The sequence below is a fragment of the Vulpes vulpes genome, chromosome 13, assembly GCF_048418805.1.
Source record: "Vulpes vulpes isolate BD-2025 chromosome 13, VulVul3, whole genome shotgun sequence".
In the NCBI taxonomy this organism is placed as follows: Eukaryota; Metazoa; Chordata; class Mammalia; order Carnivora; family Canidae; genus Vulpes; species Vulpes vulpes.
This window is the reverse complement of record NC_132792.1, coordinates 81,469,626-81,491,203: the sequence shown is the minus strand read 5'-3', so window position 1 is coordinate 81,491,203 and position 21,578 is coordinate 81,469,626. Positions and strand designations below refer to the sequence as shown.

The following is a 21,578-nucleotide window of genomic DNA, read 5'->3' as shown; positions in this document are numbered from 1 at the left end:
CCCAGAGTGACTTACTGGGCACGCCTCTTGTCCTGTGTGCCAGCACACACGGGCCAGTCCACATGCCCACCGGCCCTGCCCCTTGGCCCACATCACGTCCTTCCCCACCAGCAGAATTCTACTCACCCTTTGAGACCCTTGTCAATTTACCCTCCTTAAAGCTGTACCCACTGCGCTGGGCACCACTACTCACTCCCTCCTCTGTGCTCCCACATGTTGGTAGGTTCCCTGTTGTATAATCCTGATTATACTGAAGTCATTCCAGTCCATTTGCCCTTGCTATGTGTCTACATATGCACAAACAACAAAGAAGGTGGTTCTCTTATGTCCCACAGGAACGGTACATTCTGTCATCTTGCAACTTTTCAGCATATTTTAAACGTATCCATGAATTGTGCTCTAGTTTACTTCTACCAGGTTTTTTTAGTATCCTGTTGTGTGAATGCTACACTTTCTGTTTTCCCCTACTGGTGGGCATTGACATAGATTTCTTCTTTTCATTGCTAAATGCAAGCTGCATCGAGTGTTCGTGTGCTTACCCCACGTGTATGCTTCTGTATCTTCCCAGGTAACATCTAGAAGGGGAGCTGCTGCCCTGGTAGGGGTGTGTGTATTTGGTTTTACTAGATGGGCCTAGTGACTTTGCAGAATAGCCGTTCCAGTCTCTGTCCTCACATCCTCCTCATTTTGTAGAGTCAGAGCTCTGAGCACAGCCCCTGCAGACTGCCATTTTAATCTGTGGTCCTCTGATGCCCAGTGATGTTATGTTTTCTTAATATTTATTGGTCATGAGTTTCTGCTGTGAAAGTCCTGCTTGTAGTGTCTACTCATTTTCCAGGTTGTACCCACTTGCATCATTTTTGCTTTTTGTTTCTTGGTCTGTGGGCCTCAGTAAAGTTTAAAACCTGTTTTTGTTATCTATAAAAACTGGACTTGCTTTCCTTATGGATCAAAATGCAAGGGTTTAAAAGATGAAGAGCTGCATGTGGATCCTTAACACACAGAAGTTGGAGGTCCTAGAGCAGAGCTGATGGGCTGGGTAGTAACAGCCTCTTGTCTTTGTCAATGCCATCACATACTTTTAAAGCTCTTGTGGATCTGTCCTTTCACTTCTCAAAGCAGCCTAATGAGGTAAAGAGGACAGATCCTTCAACTGTGGTCTTTAGTAGCTCTAGTGTGTCAGAGTGGTGACCTCTGTGTTGTAACCTTACCTTCACGTTTCCAAGATGACCACGGCCGCTGCAGCCATTGACAGGATGGCTGGAAAGAGTCCACTGATCAAGTCCTTACTCTCACTGGCCGTTCTTAAGAGCAAAGGAGGCAGGAAATGAAGCTTTGTTTTGTTCTTAGCTCTGCTTATTGTCACCCCAACAGCAGGGAGGTTCTGTGAGTGAGAGGAGAGGAGGAGTGGTGATGCTGCCACACACCTGCCACCGAGAAACCCAGAGGGCCTTCCAGGTTTGCCTACCTCCTGTGTGTTCTTTGCAGGCCATCGGAAATGCCAAAACCACGCGCAATGACAACAGCAGCCGATTTGGAAAATACATTCAGATTGGCTTTGATAAGAGGTACCACATCATCGGGGCCAACATGAGGACCTACCTGCTGGAAAAATCCAGGGTGGTCTTTCAGGTGAGTGGTCTGAGCTGGGCCTTTTTGTTCTTTGTCCCCCACAAGAGGTGCTTACTTGCTCCCTGACCCATTTCCTGTGCCTGGAGGGTTGTCTCCTCCTTTGGATCTGGAATTGGATACACTTTGTTCTTTTGGATTCCTTTCCTTACATCAAAGTATTCATGTGAATGCTGTGGACATCAGAGCTGAGAAATCTGCCCAGTAATATTTTGAAGAGGGTAATGATTTTAGATTCAATCAACCTCCTTAATGAGCATGCCTGTTAAGTACCAGCCTATGGCCGATACGACAGGTACAGCGAAGAAGGTTGTCCTGTTCCTGTGGATCTGAAGGTCTTTTGATTAGGGGAATGTGGGCTTCAGCTTTTCCCAGGAACCTTCTTGCTTTGTAGGTTATATTTAAAAACAAAAACAAAAACATGCTACTTGGACATCTCCTTAGCCTGAAAACAGTCTACCTCCTGAGCCCTCTTCTGAGATCCCATCCCTGAACGGAGAGGGCACGTGTCCCGGCCTGTGCCAGCCCCTCTCCCCACCGTGGCGTTCGGAGGGTGTGTCCAGAATAGCCCCAGCTGCTTCTTGGAGATGCCTGCCTGCATGCTGATGCGTCACCAACGCCTAATGAATGCTTTGACCAGTTTTATTAGTTTTCCCCTTTCCCTGTTCCGTCTTCATCTCCACCTCCCACATTTGGCTTGACGGCCCCCCACCTTCATCTCACTGCACCTAAGGAAAACAGCCTGCTGGGCTGTGCCTGTGGCCAAGTCCTCTGGGAGCACCCCTCCAGCCTTCCTCTCCCCCTGCCCAGGTCTCCTGTAGCCCCCAGCCCCACCCCTGCTCTGTCAGTTGGAGGCAGCAGAGCCCGAATGTCCACTGTAAACCTGCCCCTTTTGGCCCATTGGCAACTGTGTCAGTCTGGCTTGACAGGTGGGCACATGGCCCTGACTTAGCTCCGGGCCTCCTGAGGGAGGCAAAGCCTACCCTGAGCCTGCCCACGGCCCCTGAACGAGCGTGTGCTGGCTGGCCAGCCTCCTTCTGTGGCAGAGCAGGGCTCTTCCGTGTGGGAAGAAGGAAATCACACGAGACATCGCACTCCTCAGGCACAGAGGGAACGGAAAGGCGATGGGGGGCGGGGGGCGGGGGGCGGTAGGCAGCAAAGACTCGAGGGAAAACGTGAGCTCTTGACTTCTGAACGTGAGCTCTTGACTTCTGTGACCAGGGGACTCTGGGATTAGCACAAGTGGCAGGATCGTGGGGGAGATCACTGCCCTAAAACTGTTGAACTTCTTTCCTCCTCCAGGCAGAAGATGAGCGCAATTACCACATCTTTTACCAGCTCTGTGCTGCAGCCAGTCTGCCGGAATTCAAAGAGCTTACACTAAGTACGCAGATGGGGTGCCTGCCCTCGGGTTGAGGCCGCGGTGGGTGCTGCCTGGGGGCCCCGGGGGGAGGAAGGCCTGCTCAGCCCACATCCCTCCGCTGTGGGTTCTTGTCCCGGCCCTGCTTCCTGTGTGGACGTGACCCCCACACACCTCCTTGGGCATTGGTGGCTGATCCGTATGCTCGGCCAGTTGTAGCCAGGCTGCCGGCCACAGAGAACCGTTAGGGCACCTGGAGGCAGGGGCTAGGGCAGGATTTTGTAGAACACAGAATTTCCATGAGGTATTTTTGAAAAATGGTTCCACTGTAGACAAACAGTATGTCCCTGTCCGGAGGGTCTAGAGACATAGCTGATGCTCATAATGGAATTGGGCCTGTGGGTTTAAGTCCAAATGAAGGATGGAGGCTGAAGGAAGGCAAGAGGTGGGGTGGGGGGCAGGAGGCCACAGTGGAGCCCTGGGGTGGTGCTGCTTGGGAGGTACATAGCCTTCGGGTGGGTCCGGATTCCCCTGTGTGTGTCTGTGATGCCAGGACTGAGGGCTGAGTGTGCGTGGAGATGGAGCCTCAAGGCTGGGGCTGAGCCAGAGGGGTGAGCAGCCTGCTTCAGAGATGTGCAGAGGGCTCTCCTCGGGCTAGCCTGCCCTTCCGTGCCCTCGGAGGCCCTGAGTCTCAGAGCCATCAGACCCTGATGGATGTGTGTCATGTCACAAGCATGCGGGCTGCCCGCATAGCCTCGTGCATTTGCCAAGCACCGTCTCTGGCCTTTTGTCTGTCTCGTGGGGGGCTCAGCAGTCACTGATGTGTGGACAGCTGGGTATCTACACGGAGGCTGCTTAGTCCTTGTGCATCTGTGCGGGACACTGACCCCTGGTGCCATCCATGACACCGGTCCTGGCAGTCTGCAGGGCCTGGCCCAGCCTGCGACCCTGGGAGCTGACACACACCCGGTAGCCACAGGCTCAGGCTGCCCTCCTACTTCTCGGCTTTGCTTATGAGTTCCTGTGGCATTCGGTGTCCAGGTCCTGTGGCTTAGCCCTCGTTCCTCTACTGACCCTGCACTGGCCATGTTAGGCCCGGGGGTGGAGTGTGGGACGTAACAGCCATGAGCTTAGCTACAGTCACTCATGGCACCAGGTGGTAAGGGAACGCTGAGGGAGGCATGCTGGGGCAGGTCCCGAGGCTCCCAGGAAAAGGAATCTGAGAACCAGGGGAGGAAGCCCTGGAGGGCATCTCCTGGCAGTGAGCCTGCAGACTCCTTGCACATGACCGATATGAGCCTTGTTGGATGCAGGCCACCCTGAACTAGCACCTGGGGCTTGGACGTTGGTTTATGGCCGCAAGCCACCAGGAAGACAAGCCTTTGCTGTCTTCCTTCCCAGAGGAGACAGTGCGCCCAGCTAGATGCTTCAGGGCCAGCCTGCAGTGATGAACTTTTTCTAAAGTCGTTTTTATAGAAAAATTAACAAGTGCCAGAAAGATCCTTTGCATTTGGACCATTTATCCCAAATGTAACTTTAAGAATATGGGCATGGGGTGAATCTTTAAAAAAATTTTTTTTTTTTTGCAATTACATAAATGCATTGAAATTTTTTTTCCAGTGGCTTTTCCTTATCCTGTGTTTCAGCAAGATGCCAGACTCCTTGGGCCCCAGCTGGAACAGTTAGTTGAAAGCTACCCAGTGTGATCAGTGTCTTGCACTGTCCTACATGTGCGTACCCTCCAAGAACATCTTAGAGCAGAGCTGAGAGGTGCTGGTGAGCGCTCGTGTGCAGGGCAAGGCCACGTGTGGCCTGGTGGGCTGTGAGCTCTGGAGTCTGGCAGTTCCACCACTAGCCCTGCTGGGGTGACTGCAGATGAAGTGTAAGTGGAGGACTAGCCAACAGCTCCAAGTGTATCTACTGGGTGGCCTCCTTTCTCCTTTTTGCCTAAAACGTACTCAAGCGCATGGAAGTCTTGGCCACACCCTGTGGCTCGGTGAGGTTTTTGTGCATTTCAGAACAGAGGAGCACGTGGGCATCCGGGCCGCCTATACTTTCAATACCCTGTCGGTGGTTTGTTGCATTACAGTGACCTCAGGATGATTGGCCAAAATGTGAATAAAGGTAAAAACAGGTGGAAAGGACATTTATTTCCTTAAATACAACCTTCAGGTGATAAGGAATAAGTTATTTTTTACTTCCATTACTGCACCGACAGTCACAGCAACAGCGTCTCTTGCTTTGGACAGTTTGAGCATTGCCTACCAGGTGAAGCGCTGGCCCCCAGCCAGCCCTGCGGGTCCTCTACTCTAATTGCTGGGCTCGGGCCTCCCCTGCGCCTGCACACTGTCTGGTCTGTACACTGTACAGTGTCTGTCTGTTGAGCCAGTTCTAGGGGATTTTGTGGTGTCTTTCTCCTGGGAAACACTAAGTAATGAGAGACCCAAACTGGAGGCAAGAGCTGTTGCTCCGGGATGGGACAGTCCTGGATGGCTCCATGGGCTGGAAGGGAGGGCAGCACCCAGAGCTGCTGAACCATTGGCCGGAAACGGTCTCCTGCTGGAAGGTTTCCTACGAGGGTCTGGGTGTGATGGTGACAGAGATGATTGCAAACCTGAAAAATGATCTCAGTGGGATTCAGATGAATCAGGAGAGAGCTGTGCTGAGCCCCAGCCAGAGCGCCTGAGTTTGGGAACGGGAGCAGGGAAGGTGGGTGCTCAGAACATCAGCCAGGACGGGTGTTGACAATGGAGGGTCTCAGACACTGAAAATGCCTCCTTTCTTCTGACAGAGGGGTCTGGCACCTTTGCCTGTTTTTCCAGTGTGTCAGCTGATAACTTTTGATAACAACTTAGGTTGTGTTGGTGGCAAAACCAGGTCTTAACCATTTACACAATGGGGTAATGGGCTCATGGGCCTGGCTAAAGTCTGCAGGAGCCTGGAAAACCCCCTCAAGGCCTGTGATCTTCAGTTTGCCTATATGAGAAAGGGGAATAAGTATATTCAGTTATCTTCACATAGGCTTTGCAAAAACCATGAAAGGAATTACTTTAAAGGGTGAATGAAAAGAAAAAATGACGCTTTTTCTTAAGCTTTTGAAACTTGGATTCCATGCCCAAGCTTGCAGGGGGATTCGATATGAAGGAATGAATCTACCGTCTTGCACAGAGACCTGCTGTGACCCCTTCGTGACCTTTTGCCTTCCCTGTGGCCGTCAGGGTGCCTGGGGTGGAAGCCCTTGTTATCCCAACTCAGGTGCTCTGGTCAGCAGCATTCACTCCCTCCTCCAGGAAGTCTTCCCTCCCAAGCTGCGACAGGCACTCTGCTCTCCACTCCCGTGGGGAGTGTCGCCTGATGGTCCTCGCTTGGCTTGTGTGAGGCAGGGTCTGGGTCTGAGTCCTGCCACTTCCCAGCCGGACCTAGCAGGGAGCCTTTACTGGAATGTGGCCAGGAGCAGAGGATGTGTGGTGGGAAATGGAAGAGACAGGAAAGGGGAGGTGAGTGGGGTGGGTGTGGTGGGGGGGTACTGAGGAATGACAGGAACCAGTGGATCTGGGGCAAGAGGTGTGGAGAGGTGGGCTGGCCCTGAGTTGGGAGGGGCAAGAGGAGGTTGAGGCTGCTTCACGAAAGGTCTGGAAGATTCTTCTGGGTGCTTGACCTTTGTCTTGAGGGCAGTGGGGCAGGAGGGGCCTGTAAAAGGCTTTAGATGGGGGGGAGTGCAGTTTGACCAGAATCCCCAGCAGTTTGAAGGTGGATCTGGAGGGACTGTTGCAGAAGCAGGGAGACCATGTTAGCATTGGGCAGTGGTCCCCAGACTGTGATGCCTCCTGAGGTCAGATGGCGGGCAGTGGCGGGCAGGATGGAGCGAGGTCCTAAGGGGTGAGGTTAGCAGATCACATGTTCAGGGAGGACTGGATGTTGCCATGAAAGCATGCCAAAGTGTCCTGGGTGATGAGTATCCCAGCCAACGCACTCTGGGGAGCTGTTGCTACTGTCTTGACAGAAATAGCACAGCAGCCGCCAGCGTCCAGCTTTGGTATCTGGTCGAAATCAGACGTGGTCCAGTTAGAGATTCCAAATACTGGGCCAGGTTGTGTTACACACAGAGGTCCCGTGCCTCATGGAAAATGTGATTTTTTGGGGGTAATTCTGGTTGGGTGTATCGTTGCCCTAAATGCCGGCATCCACAGCTGTCCTGTGATGCCACCCTGGGCTCGTTGTGTTGTTTGGCCCTCTGCTGAGGTTGGCCCTAGACTTGCGGGCAGATTGGCCCCTCCCTGCCTGCTGCCCCTCAGGCCGTTAGGGGAGCCTGAGAGGAATCAAGCTGGAGGTGAGAGCCAACATGTGAGGGTCTCAACTTGGGTCTGTTCACGTGCCGAAGAACTGGGGGGGTACCCCAACTTGGTAAAACAAATGAGTAAAAAACTCCCATCCCCTTGGGCGTGTCCGTGCCTCTGCTCTGTCAGGTGAGGTGGTCAGACTCAGGTTGTCGACAACAGGTGTGGAAGTCTGCAGTTCTAGGCTGGGCATGTCCCTCACTGTATATCAGATCCTTAAAAAAAAAAAAAAAAAAAGAAAAAGATTTAGGGATAGACCAAGCACAGGAACAGTGGGGCAGAGAGAGAGCATGCGAGTCAAGTTCTCCACCCTGAGCACAGAGCCCAACACAGGGCTCAATCTCACGACCCTGAGATCACAACCTGAGCCAAAACCTAGCGTCAGGTGCTTAACCCACCACACCAGCCAGGTGCTCCTCAGATCCTTCTTAAAAAGAAGGTCTTTGGTGAGTCCTGTAAATGGAGCCGCCTGTGATGTTTCCCCCTTCACGTGTTCTTCACATATTGGTTTTATACCAACACAACAGTGCCTTCTCTCTCCTCAGTGTAGGGTTCAGGGTTTCCTGAGCCAGTTTTCTTTCCATCTGCCATGGTCGATGAACATGATGATTTGTAAGGGTTGCACATCCAGTTGGGAATAAGATCTTGGCCTGGGAGTCGAGATCCTCATGGGGTGTGGTCTGCGGGGACACATGGGGTATAAAGCAGGACGGGACCTCTGTCCCATGCCTGATGCCTTTCCTCTGTGTCTCCTGCAGCATGTGCCGAGGACTTCTTCTACACCTCACAGGGAGGAGACATACGCATAGAGGGCATAGACGATGCTGAGGACTTTGAGAAGACACGACAAGCCTTCACGTTGCTGGGTAAGCAGCTTCCTGCTGGGGAAAGGCCTGGACGTTGACTTTACTGAGAGTAGAGGAGCACGACAATGTCCCACTTTGCCAGCCTGTGGAAGCTCATGGACTCCCAGTTGCCCTTGGTGAATGTCTTCCAGTTGTCACTCCATCGCAGCTCTCGGGTGCTGCAAAGTGACGCTTTCTACTTCCTCAGGCCCTTGAAGTAAAATGAGAAAGAGCCCTATCTCCTCATGCTGTGGTCTGGGTCTAGAGGTCATGTGTTCCAACAGAAAGATCGTGTCTTTAGAACCAAACCCACCCACCTACCACAGTCCTGGGATCCAAATGGAAGCTGGCCGTAAAGGTCTGGTAGCACGCTCACGTATACGGTGGCCTCTCCCTTATGGCTCTTTCTGTATAGAGCGTAATGTGGAGTTCTTGGACATCTCTCTGCCCTTCTGGACCTAAAGGATAATAGGGGGAGAGAAAAGACCTTTCTTCTGCTATTTCTTTTTTTTTGTTTGTTTGTTTTTGTTTGTTTGTTTTTTTTCTTCTGCTATTTCTTAAAAAAGATTTTGAAACAGCAGGTGCACACGAGCAGGGGGGAAGGTAGAGTAAGGGGGAAGAGGAGCAAGCTCCCCACTGAGCAGGGAGCCCAATTCAGGACTCGATCCCAGGACCTGGGGTCATGACCTGAGCTGAAGGCAGACGCTTAACGGCCTGAGACACCCAGTCGCCCTCTCTTGCCATTTTTGAGGAAGAGGAGCCATAAGTGGTGAAGGGAAAGGCAAGCCTGCCATAACTGAGAAGTTGAATGAGTGAATCTCTGGGATCTGCAGCCAGAAAAACAAAGCTTTGGGGGGGGGGGGGTTAGCATGAGACTCACAAAGTGGCTCAGGGTGGCCCCTGTGTTTCCCTGCACCCTCTTCTCTGACAGAGGTAGATGGTTGGCTTCTGAGTCACCTGACTACTCCAGAGCCACATTTCTCAGGTTCTTTGGTGGGAATCTGGGCATTCTTAGCTAATGTCCAAGTAAAACCTGGCCCAGCAGGACATGCCCTGATCTCTCTGTCCTGATCTGATCTGTCCGTGCTGAAGTCTGAGTGCTTTTCACTCCTCTGGTTAATCAGTAGGTAGACTGACTTTATCTTTTGTGCTCATGAAATAATGACAAAGCCGCACTGGTTGTTCCCAAAAAAGATGTAACTTAACTAGAGCAGTGGTTGATGATGATTAAAAGGGGTGTAAGAACTTGAGGGCCAAGAAGTAGCAGGTGCAAAGGCACAAGGAAGAGCTGCTGATAAAGTAATTGTTGACTCACTGAGATTCCAGCCACTTCTGGGAGCAGGCGGTTACCTCAAGGTGAAGAAGCCCACCGGTGAAAACTCCTGCCAGAGGGTGTGTGCCATTGCTGGTCTGCACAGGCAGTAGTTGCCCCAGGGTGTGATGGGACCAGGAGGTCCCAGAAGCAACTGCTCATGGAGAGGGTGTGGTCTGAGGGCGTTTCTGGGCCACCAAGATGACACGAACTACGGACTGTGGAGGACGAGAACCAGAGACACGCTTGATCCCTTCCTGCTGTTGGGTTGTGGAGTTGCGATGGTCCTCTTTGACCGAGCTGGACATTCCACCAGGAGGCAAAGGGGAAATGGTCATTTTACCCTTCAGCTGGGGAGTGGGTATGGAGGGGACTTTCTGAGCAGGGGATCAGTCTGCCTGGTTTGATGGGGGGCAGCCTGGAGGCTGCTGATCCAAGAAGAAGTGGTTCTTCTGAGGCTCCGTGGAGGCTGGATACTTTCATTCACCAAGCAAGTGGCATTTGAAAATCTATTGTGATAAGCCTTTCTTTCTTACTCTTGAATGAACACATCCACGTTTTTACTTTAACTCTTTTTTTTTTAACATTTTATCCATTTATTCATAGAGAGACAGAGAGAGATGCAGAGACACAGGCAGAGGGAGAAGCAGGCTCCACGCAGGGAGCCCGATGTGGGACTCAATCCTGGGTCCCCGGGATCACGCCCTGGACTAAAGATGGCGTTAAACCCGCTGAAACACAAGGGCTGCCCTTTAACTCTTTCTTAAAGGACAAGATTTTAAATATTTGGGGCTTCCTGCGCCCTGCAGTTTTTGAAGCAGCCACTCAGCCACTAGAGTGTGAAGGTGGCCACAGACAAAATGAATGGGCATGACCTTTCTAATAAAACTTTATTGATAAACCACACCATGGACTATGGGTCATTGGTTGCCAACCCCTGTTTTATACCTTCAGTTTTATTGTTTGCTCTTTGGTGTTTTGCTTGTTAGAGTGAGGTACTGCCTATTATAAGAGTATATCAAGAAGGGACTTTCTGGTCAGCAGAGTGCACGAAGCCTAACTATCGTTAGGACTCAATAGTTATTCAGTATCTCAATATCTACTAGTTGTATTCTTACCATGACACTGTGGTGTAGGCTTTGGAAACTGACAGAGCATTTGTTCCCAAGAATAAGCGAAGGGGAAAGAAAAGTGATCTGTCCCTCCTGTGAAGGTCCCAAACCAGCTTCCTGACCTACTTTAAATAGGATCTATTTGGGTGCAGGACATTCTGAGCACTGATTGAAAGCCTCATACTTTACTCCCCAGTGGGTCTGTGGGTGTGCAAGCATCAAGTCCCCTATCTCATCTGGGGTATCAACCTCTTGCTTTAACCTGTCCTCCTTTTTTGAGTCTTATCAGTCATGCTAAATTTTTTGGCTTCCAGCTGGTTTTTTATTTATTTATTTTTTTCAATTGACCAAAACCAGTTATGTGAATGGCTCATGCATTTCTGCAGACATTTGTGAATACTTGGAGTTTGTAACCATTATTCATGTTTCTGAGTACCAATGTGCCAGGGCAAGAACAGGGGTTCATTATCTCATGGCTATTTTTTTTGTATATTTTAAAATTTTATATAGAAAAATTTAAAAGTAACTTCCTGCCCCTATGGAGCTTATACAGTAATAATAGTCGTCAATCATTGGGTCTAGAGCTAGTCCAGTTCATGGTTGTGTAGTCCACATGATCAGTAGTTTTCAGTCCTAGTATATTCCATCTTCACCTCCCATTTTTTTATGGGTGTCACTGACTTTTTTTTTTGGCCTGTATAAAGCATTGCCTTTAAAATAATTGCACCCAGAGAGAAATACGGGAGACAACTGTATTATTTCTCAAGCTGAGTGGTAGGTTGACGTGTGTTCTGTTATTCTGTAACCTTTTTCTGTAGGTCTGATCTTCTGTTATTCAGAAAGAAATGATAATGCCTTAAAGCTACATGTAAACTTTAAGAAATCATCCATGTCTTTGATAGCCAGTCGATGCGGCAGCAGGCATTTGCTGCCACGACGGTTCCAGGTTGTGTGTGTCTGTACCTGACAAAGAGCATGGAGTGCGGGCCTGCCTGGCAATGGCGGGGAGCTAGCTTGTCCAGAAGTCCTCCTCTTCCTCCTCCATTGGCACTCTGGATGTGGGACAAAGATGTTTGCTAGATATTAGGTTCAGAGAGAAATGACCATTCTTATTAAACTCATGAAAACATCCATAAAGTATTTGGTTGAAATGAAGTTGAAAATGAGTCCGCATGATTGTTATGACTCCTTTGCTCTTGGAGAAGTTAAAATAGTAGCATAACCCACCTGGCTTGATCAGGACAATCAGAGTGAGGACATTTCCCTTCTAGTTCAGGGAGCCCCTTCACCCTCTGAGCTGTTACTGTGAGTGGTGGTAATTACTTGGTGAGGAGCCTGGATCACTTTAGGTCCAGAAAGGAAAATCAAACCTTTTTTTTTTTTTTTTTTTTAAGTCCTTTAAAAAAGGGTAAAATGTCCTTTCTATCCTACCGTGGATGCTGAGTGTCACTCAATCTTTTTTTTTTTTTTTTTTTTTTTTTACAGGAGTGAGAGAGTCCCATCAGATAAGCATTTTTAAGATAATTGCTTCTATCCTGCACCTTGGAAATGTGGAGATTCAGGCTGAGCGTGATGGTGATTCCTGTAGTGTATCAGTAAGTCGCACATGAGCACCCAAGATAAAACGCACACAATTGACTTCTGCTCTTAGAATCTTATACAACTGAAATGTGTCCTCACGCTCAGAGGACGCTCCTAGGTTATTTATTCTTAACAGTAATGGTTTCTGTTCCCTTGCTGATAATTTTTTAAAAGAATACATCCTTTTCAAATCAGCTGCCATCAGATTTCTATCGCTGAGGGCAGGGAATTTAGTGGCTGTTAAATAAGTTCTTTTTCTCGTGGATTACTTTTCCAAGTACTCTGATGTCCATGGAATTCTACAAAGTGTTACCACTCCATGAGTACTTTCTGAGTCCCCAACTGAGGTCCATGCAGCAAGGAGATGAAGGCGTGTTGGACGCCATATTTGGTGACTGTCTTCAAGGGGCTTACAGGAGGGACCCCTGGGTGGCGCAGCGGTTTGGCGCCTGCCTTTGGCCTGGGGCGCGATCCTGGAGACCCAGGATCTAATCCCACATCGGGCTCCCGGTGCATAGAGCCTGCTTCTCCCTCTGCCTGTGTCTGTGTCTCTGCCTCTCTCTCTGTGTGTGTGTGTGTGTGTGACTATCATAAATAAATAAAAATAAAAAAAATTTTTAAAAAAGGGGGGGCTTACAGGATAATCCAGTAGACAAAAGATAACCTCACTTGGCAAGATTATGACAGTACGATGCAGAATATGGAGACATCTGTGTGTGACAGCATTGCAGATCGTGAATTACCCCATAAATGCTCAGAGTGACTGTTATCTTCCTGGTGCCCAGTGTAGCACCAGTCATGTGCTAGATAGGAAACCTCTAGGTGGTTGGATGCAGGAGGTGTTGGAGACATGTAGTTCTATACATAGCAGCTGGGTGTGCTCCTGGATATTTGTGTCAGGCTAGGTCCAACCTTGGTATGCTCACCTTAAAAAGGTAAATCTTCAGTTGTTGATTAAATGCCTTTCTTGTGCCCCTGAGTGGCTAAGTCCTGGGGAGGTATGATGTTCAATTCTTACTCCCGATGACTTAGAATTTAGAAACCAAGATTCTTTAAAAAAAAAAAAAAAGAAAGAAAAAGAAAAAAAAGAAACCAAGATTCTGGGAAAAGATAGAAGACAATCCTATAGACTACAAATGTGGGCCTATGTGTCCACACCACTCACAATTGATGCCTTTTCAATTGGCAAACGTTTGTTAATCTCCCGCTGTTTGCCTGGAGTTCAGGCTCATCAGAAGGTGAAACTGGTCCTGCCATTAGAGAGAGGAAGACCTGAATGGTAGTGGGCATCTGGCCACCCCCCTTGACCCATACATTTTCCCTGAAAGAGAAATGGTCTTGGGGGTGGTGGGGGGTCTGGGCCTGTCAAGGTTGCCGCCACCTTTGGCGTGGAACCTGCCACCTCAGGAGAGCTTTGGGGCTCGTGTGCTTGGGCCCAGTGCGAAAGGGGGGAATGTTGGAGTCAAGCAGTGTCAGGTGGCCATGGATGATGCCGGGGTGTATTGGGTGGGCGGGCAATGAGGTTGGCAGCAACGGTGCTGTGAGAGAGCCTGTGCTGTGCAAGCAGGCCCTGGACCCCGGCAGTGTGAGGACTCGGTGCCCCTCCAGTGCAGGCCGCATACTCCCTGACTCTGAGGCCTTTGGGCCAGTGACAAGTTGCCCTCATATCTTTCTCCTTGTGAGGAAGGCATAAAGGGTCTGTACCTAACCCCCAGCCATACCCCAGTAAGTGCCCCTTGGTTCCTTAGGGCAGCCATAGGTGTCCTGGTGTAGGGACAAGTGACATTAGGAACATTTTCTTTGAGAAACTCCTGGTTTGGGTCTTTGAGGTACAGGAAAGGTGACCCATATTCTTTGGTTTCCAACCCACCCCACACCCTGCCCCTCCCCCAGTCCCTCCTCCCCCATCATGGATTCTTACCACATCTGTACCTGTTTTCTGAGGTGCTTAGCAAGGTTGTAATTTTATGTTTCCTGTGGGGTGGTTGGCTGCATGTCTCTCCCCTGGTGAGACTCTACAGTCTCTGAAGGCAGCTGCTAGATGGTGCCCAGCATGTTAGGTGGGTGCCTGATGAGTCGATGCTTGATCAGTGCTGGCTTCCCCCACTCAACTCTGGGGCTGGGGCTGGTGTGCTCTCTTCCAACCCTGACACACGTTGGCACCACCAAGTGTTTCTGTAAGGACTACACGAAGGTGGGAATACCAAGGCACGTACTTGGGGAAGAGAGGACAGAGATCACAGGTGGTGGTTTGGGGAGAAGAGGGAGAAAGCCAGATGGTTTTGGACACCAAATGGGCAGCGGGGACTATCTCTCTGAGATAACAGGAAGTCAGATTGTTTTTTATGTTGTTTTTTTAAGATTTTTATTTATTTTAAAGATTTTATTTATTCATGAGAGAGAGAGAGAGAGAGAGAGAGAGAGAGAGAGGTAAAGACACAGGCAGAGGGAGAAGCATGCTCCATGCAGGGAGCCCAACATGAGACTCGATCCCAGGACTCCAGGATCACACCTTGGGCCAAAGGTGGTGCTAAACCGCTGAGCCACCCAGGGATCCCCAGTTTATTTTTTTTCAGATTTTATTTATTCATGAGAGACACACAGAACGAGGCAGAGACCCAGGCAGAGGGAGAAGCAGGCTCCATGCAGGGAGCCTGATGTGGGACTCAATCCCGGGACTCCAGGATCACACCTTGGGTTGAAGGCGGCACTAAACCGCTGGGCCACCAGGGCTGCCCTGTTTAAAATTTTATTTGAAAGAGAGCACCCAAGCAGGGAGGAAGGGCAGAGGGAGAAGAAAAAGCAGACTCACTGCTGAGCAGGGAGCCCGATGCGGGGCTCGACATCGAGGACCCCGAGGTCATGACCTGAGCCAAAGGCAGACACTTCACCTGGCTGAGCCCTCCAGGTGCCCCAGGAAGTTGGGCTTTTGACCACAGGAACTTGGTCTAGGCTGATCTTGCCTTGCTCTCTATTTAGAGACTGTACAGAGAACTCCTTGTGCATAAGAGCTGAGTCAGGACTGCCGGGGTTAGATCCTGGTTCTGCTACTTACTGATAGTTAACCTTTCCAAGTCCGCTCCCTCACCTGTGGGGTGGGGGTGCTATGACCTACCTGAGCCCTGGGATCATGTGATTGAGCTCTGGCCTGGTACCCTGGTTGGAGCCAGAGTGGACCTTCTGGGCAGCCCTGTTACTGCACAGGGTTGGAGAAACTAAGGCCCACAGAGACCGTGATGACCGTTCATGGCAGAGCCACCTCGGACCCCGGCCCTGTGGTTTTCCTGTGTCACTGCCAGCCTGGAGCAGGGTGTCATCCCCGGGCTGATGCCCCCGGCAGTGCCGTGCATGGGCTAGGTACACGGTGTGTGCACAAGAAGTGCTCACTAAATGGTTACTAGTGAAAGTCTTTCTCCAGTGGATTTTGGTTTATTCCTCCAGTGCAGACAGTGGGCCTCCTGCTGGAAAGGCTGTCTGTCCATGCACGGTATGCCTTCTGCTCGGTAGTCTGGATTTTTAATTAAAGCATGAAAATGTGTTCCATGACTCTGCCAGTTACCTTGGAGAGGCAACAGTGTGCAATTACTTGGACACCAGAGGCCAATTTGTTTCTAGAATTTGGCGGTACAGGCCCACAAAACCTAATCTACCAACCATTCTGGCTATTCTTAATGGATTTAGCATCATTTAATTAAGCTTAAATGTAATTGTATGGTGTTAAATCAGTCTCAGCACCTTCTTCAATCAACAGTCGGGAGGAGGTAAGGGGGGCGAGGGCAAGCCGCAGCCCTCGCAGCAGGTGGGATCCTGTCCTGAGGTGATCACCAATTCCAGGACTTGGGGTCCTGTCTCCACCACGTTCACCTGGGAGGTGCCAGGGAGCAGAGGGTACTGGGAGCAGGCCTTGAGCGGTCATGTTTGTGGCCAGCAGGCCCCCTACGTGTCAGGGAATCCAGCCTCAACTAAGAATTTCTTAGAAGTGGGTCAGACTAAGAGGTTGGACTCTTGTCATCTCTGCAGCTGTTGCCTGCTGAGCAGTCCCCAGGTGTCTAACGGTACTACACGTGACTTCTCTTTGGGGAAAGAACAGGCAAGTGCTGGCTGCTGCCCAGAGACCGAAATGCCATGGGTCTGAGGAAGTGGCTGTGGTGGCCCCACCTGCTGAGCCCAAGTTGAATGTCTTCCCCCAGCTAAATTAGGAGCTCTGGGCCTCTGTCAGAGCTGCCTCGCTCTTTCTCATTTTCTTCCTCTGAAAAGTAAGTGGGGTTGGGTTAGAATGATGATTCCCACGAATTTTCCTGGGAACCACAGCCCTAGGCAATTTCTTAAGAAGGTAAGGGTTCTTTGGTCAGTGAAGTTCAGGAAATGCTGCATACAATATGCCTCTTGGTGCTTTCAGGGCCCATGAACAAACCAGCTCAGTCAGGTGTAACCTGGGTCGTCAAGTGCCCCTTTTGTTAGGTAAAGCCAATTAACGTGCTTCCTAACTATGGCTCCACAGACCACACTGTGGAAGAACCCTGGCCTTGCTGGGAGGTTCTTTCCTACTCTGACATTCTGTTATATTGTAATTATATTTGTTTCAGATTTTAAATATCTATAAAAAAGCCTGGGGAATGGCGTTAAAGGGGAAATGGTAGTTATGTGCATTAATTTTCCTAGAACGTTTATGCTCTCATTTAAACCCTACAAGACAGTCTCATCAGAAAATGAGTCCCACAAGCAATTTAGGGCCATTACTGAGGGTGGCACATTATGTTCTAAATAGTCCCCTGTTGCCTGAGAGTTAATAAGCAGTGTGACAGGCTGGTGGTGGGGTTCCCTGCTTTCGAGGGGGAGGGTAGGTTGAGGGAGTGAAGGACGGAGTTTTGGTGGGGTGCCCTGAACAACTAACAAGGAGTATCTGGCTTATACGTGTGGGTTAAATGGAGACAAGACTTGTGGGTGATGTGCTTACCAGGGACCCAAGAAGCAGATGGCAGGAGCTGAGGGTGGAGCTCAGATCCACTGAGCAGAAGGTGCCTGGGGACCTCCCTGGGACAGTGCTGCTTACCTCCCCAGAAAAGGGGCTTTGCTGGAAGGATTCCTAGCTGTCCCTCCAGCTCTGGAGGGTGGGTGGTGGTGCCAGCTAGAATGTTCCAAGTGGCTTTTCTCAAGTCCAGGTCTGTTCTGTATCCTTGCTGTTGGTCCTAGCTTTTCATATCGATTGGCTGCTTTCCCCAAGCAGCAGGGGCTTCAAGAGTGTGACACTAACTATATGCTCCTTAATATCGCCGAGGAGCAAGAAAGTCAAAGCTTCCAACACTGCGGCATCAGCATGGGAAGGATGTTTGCTTGGCTCGTTTCTGAGCTCATTTCACAGCCTACAGCTGGGAGCTCCTGGGTGGCTCAGTTGGTTGGGCATCTGCCCTTGGCTTAGGTCATGATCCTGGGATTCAGGTCTTGGGATCGAGCCCCGTGTGGAGAGCCTGCTTCTCTCTCTCTCTGCCCTCCCAGCTGCTGGCACTCTTGCACTCTTGCTCTTGTTGAAATCTTTTTTTTAAAAAACCAAACTACAGGGGATCCCTGGGTGGCGCAGTGGTTTAGCACCTGCCTTTGGCCCAGCACACGATCCTGGAGACCCGGGATCGAATTCCACGTCGAGCTCCCGGTGCATGGAGCCTGCTTCTCCCTCTGCCTGTGTCTCTGCCTCTCTCTCTCTCTCTGTGTGACTATCATAAATAAATAAAAATTAAAAAAACAAACAAACATACAGCTGTTAGACTGAGTGCTGGTCAAGGGTAATGCTCGTGTAGAAGGACTTCCTGGGCTGTGGGCTAAGCCCTGCATGTGGGACCCTGCAGGTGGGAACTGTACACGGATTGATTCTGCATGTGTGATTTGTACGATTATTGCTGCCTTCTGGCCCCTTACTCTTCATGGATTTAGCCATCTCTAAGTTGTCCATTCTCACCCTGCTCCCTTCACTCAGGGAAACCTCTCCAGCCTGTGCCTTGGCCACCAGCTGGCAGTGGAGGCAGCATAGGAAAAGTTGGGAAGCATTTGTTTTTTAAAGCCCCGATAATGTGGTGTGATAAGTTTACCCCTCCATGTGGTGCGTGAGTGTGAGAACCTTCCAGAGCTGCCCTGGGGATGTTGCGATTCTGGGGTGCTGGGTGGGCTCCTGCCCCTAGGGGAGGGTACGGTGGTGGGCTTGCCCTCTGCTCCCTGCCTCAGACCGTCTCCCGTGTGTCTTCCAGCCCCAGGATGAACACTTGAACAGCTTCTGCCGCCTGCTGGGGGTGGAACACAGTCAGATGGAGCACTGGCTCTGCCATCGCAAGCTGGTCACCACCTCAGAGACCTATGTCAAGACTATGTCCCTGCAGCAGGTGGTCAATGCACGCGACGCCCTGGCCAAGCACATCTATGCCCAGCTGTTCAGCTGGATTGTAGAGCACATCAACAAGGCCCTGTACACCCCTCTCAAGCAACACTCCTTCATTGGTGTCCTGGACATATACGGGTAGGCCTGCGCTCAGCCTCCTTTCATGCCACCTGATAGTTGTGTCTCCCTGCTAGCATTTCAGTGCTGGCAGGGGCCTTGGCGAGCTTCCCAAGCTCCCCTCCTCTCAACCAGAGTGTGAACTGTGGGACCGTTATATGGTTGTCACAGGGATTGGGGTCTCTACGGGAACCTAGTGGCCTGAGGTAAGAGACACAAGGTGTCATACAATATGGAAGACAGTTCCAGAGGAGAATGGCTCCCATCAGAACCCCAGTAGCTCCTCCATTGAGGAGCCCTCTATGCACCCTTCTTTCCACCTGGGAAGCGAGCCTGGAGAAGGAAGGGTCTTGCCTAGCATTGGCCCGGAGCTGCTCTGAACTCAATTTCAGGCTTTGTGTCTCAGCTGTTTTGTTCAAATCTACCATTTGACTCCACTCACCATATTACCCATCAAGGTGGTTATTGTAATACCATGATTTTGTCCAGTGCTGTAAGACATGTGTGGCCATGTTTGAGGCTTCTCTTCTTTTCAGAATAATAGCCTAATGGCGAAAACTGTTATTTATAACAGCATATTTTACAGAGAGAGGCAGCATGGCACAACAGTAAGTCGATCTGACTAGGTGTCAAGAGACAGGTGTTCTAACTCACTGCTGTCACCAGCTTGGTGGATGACTCTCCACAGATCATAGTCACTTTCTGGTCTTTTGTTTCTGTAGCCTAAAATGAAGTGTTGAGCCACAGTCTCTCTGAGGTTCTTTCTAGATCCTTCTAGAGTTTTTTTGAAATAGGTCTCCTGGTTTGCAACCTCCCTTACAATCCTTTACGATCAATGTCTTGCCTTCTTTAAGCTAATAATAGATTGAATCCTCCTGGGCCTTTATATCATAGAAGTCATGGCTTCTGTCTTAAAATAGAAACTCAGAGCCATGGAAGTGCAGTCATAAGAATAGGGTGCTCTAGTGGAAACTACTGCTAGTGGGATGGTGAGCTGGGACCTACCTTATGCTGAGACTCTAGTGGAGAGGATTTCCTAGAAGGTGCCACCTCCCTGTGCAAAGATAGGGCATCCTAGTTACGTCTCTGCTCTCACTCACTCTTGGGTTTCAGATCAAACCATGTTGCATGGTGTGGAGGACACGGAAGAAGGAAACTTGATTTCTGGCATTGCAAAGGCCTCCTGCTGAAGAATTAAGTCACACACGCGAGCTCTGTAATACAAAAGGCAACAGAAGAAATTATAGCAGAGTCTGTTTGAGGACTTGGGCACTTAGTATCAGATGAGTCTCGAGGCCAGAGAGGGCAAGCTTGTTGGCACCGTCAGGGAAAGCCTGCTGTGGAAGGTAGGGTTTGAACTGGAGCTTTCAAAGGGAAGGAGTAAAAAAGGGGAGGTGGAGGAGGCACCTTTGGGAACAGGAGTATTGTCGAGACAGTAGGACAAAGCAGAGTGTGAAGGAGGAACCTCCTAGCAGGTGAGCACACAGTGGAGCATCACCCAAGGGCCAGAAGTGGGAGGCTGCATCTTCTACAGGAAGCTTCAGGGCTGTACCTGGGTAACCGTGCTCAGGCCAGTTGATGGCCTCCTTTGTGCTGAGCCCCCTGGTGGTTCTGCAGGGAGCGGAAAACAGCATGTGTACCCTGGGACATGCTCCTGGTGGGCCGTAATTCTGTTCTGTTGCAAGTATTTTCAGGGTTTTGGGTTCCCCCCAAAACTGACCTGTAGTGTTCCCTTCTGCAGTAAGACCCAGAGAAACTCAAGCTGCAGCCTTTGACCCGATTTCCTTAATGTACCCGGGCAAGAAGCTAATTGAGTTTCTGATCAGGGAAACCTAACAGGTAGGCTCACTGCTGTGAGTAGCACGGAAGGTTCCATGACTTCTGAGCTGACAATTGGTCCTCACCTCTGCCGATCACCAACACCTCCCTTCCCCACTCAGGGCACCGTGGCTTCTTGGGGTGCCTCTTCCTGGGCATCTGCGCTGAAAGGCTCTGCTCATGGGTGGGGGATCGTGCTGTGGGGTCTGGAGATGTCGTGCAAGCTGGCATTTTGTGTTTATATTTGCCATTTGCTTTTCCTGGTTGAGTCTGTTCCCTCCCAGGTCCTGTTGCTGCCCAGAGGGAAGAGAGGGATCTCAGTGAGGGCTGGCCTGTGGTTTGGGTAGACTTGGCTATAGTGAGGTAGGGATCCTGAGAGCCCTGCCCTGTGTGTGGCCTCTCCTTGTGGAGCAGCCCGGGCTTCCTCTGAGGCCAGCCAACAGCTCTCTAGTGAGGGCAGTGTCCCACTGTGGGGCCACGGACGAGCAGACTTGAGGACTCTCCCACCATCTGTGCTTCCTTCATACACACAATGTGGTCTCCTCTTTTTTTAAATCCTTGTTCTTTCTTAGGATCTAATTTCCCTTTTCAGACTGTACCACAAAATGGTCCTGTTTGCAGAGCACTGCACAGTTCTCTGGCAGAGTTCGAATGGCACATTCTCCATGTGCTCAATGCGGTGCCTCATTCAGGCCTTATAGGCAGAAGTCAGGATGGACAGTGAGATATGGGGTAGGTTCTGGGTTAACAGGTGGGCTTGGGCCATCTGCTGCCAAGAAAGCACTTAGAGACTTGCCCTGATTGTGCATGAGCATGCTTCTCAGCAGTTGGAGTCGAGAAATAGCTGTATACATTTGCACTGGCCTAGGCTCTGTTTTCTGGCCAGTGGGTAAGTAATGAGCTCTTAGGAGGTTAAGACCAAAATCCTCACCACGGAAAGCAAGTCACTTAGACCTAGAGGTACCGTTTCTGATCTGTTGGGTCAGTGACATCATTTCTTCATCTGGAAGAAAATGACAGTGTTTGGTGGAAGTCTGTGCTGAGACCTTGAGTTGAGCTATTTGTTGTCCTGCCCCTTTTGTGATCCTGGTGTCTTTGTC

At 50.3% G+C, this 21,578-nt stretch overlaps 1 protein-coding gene across 1 annotated transcript in view; it reads left to right on the top strand.

Moving 5' to 3' along the window:
• Positions 1-21,578, top strand: part of MYO5B (myosin VB) — a 326,731-nt gene that overhangs the window by 194,846 nt on the left and 110,307 nt on the right. Inside the window, exons 6-10 of the mRNA XM_072734804.1 lie at positions 1,489-1,632; positions 2,932-3,013; positions 8,085-8,192; positions 12,081-12,190; positions 18,416-18,681. Of these exons, the coding sequence (XP_072590905.1) occupies positions 1,489-1,632; positions 2,932-3,013; positions 8,085-8,192; positions 12,081-12,190; positions 18,416-18,681 (710 nt within the window). The remainder of the gene's footprint in view (positions 1-1,488; positions 1,633-2,931; positions 3,014-8,084; positions 8,193-12,080; positions 12,191-18,415; positions 18,682-21,578) is intronic.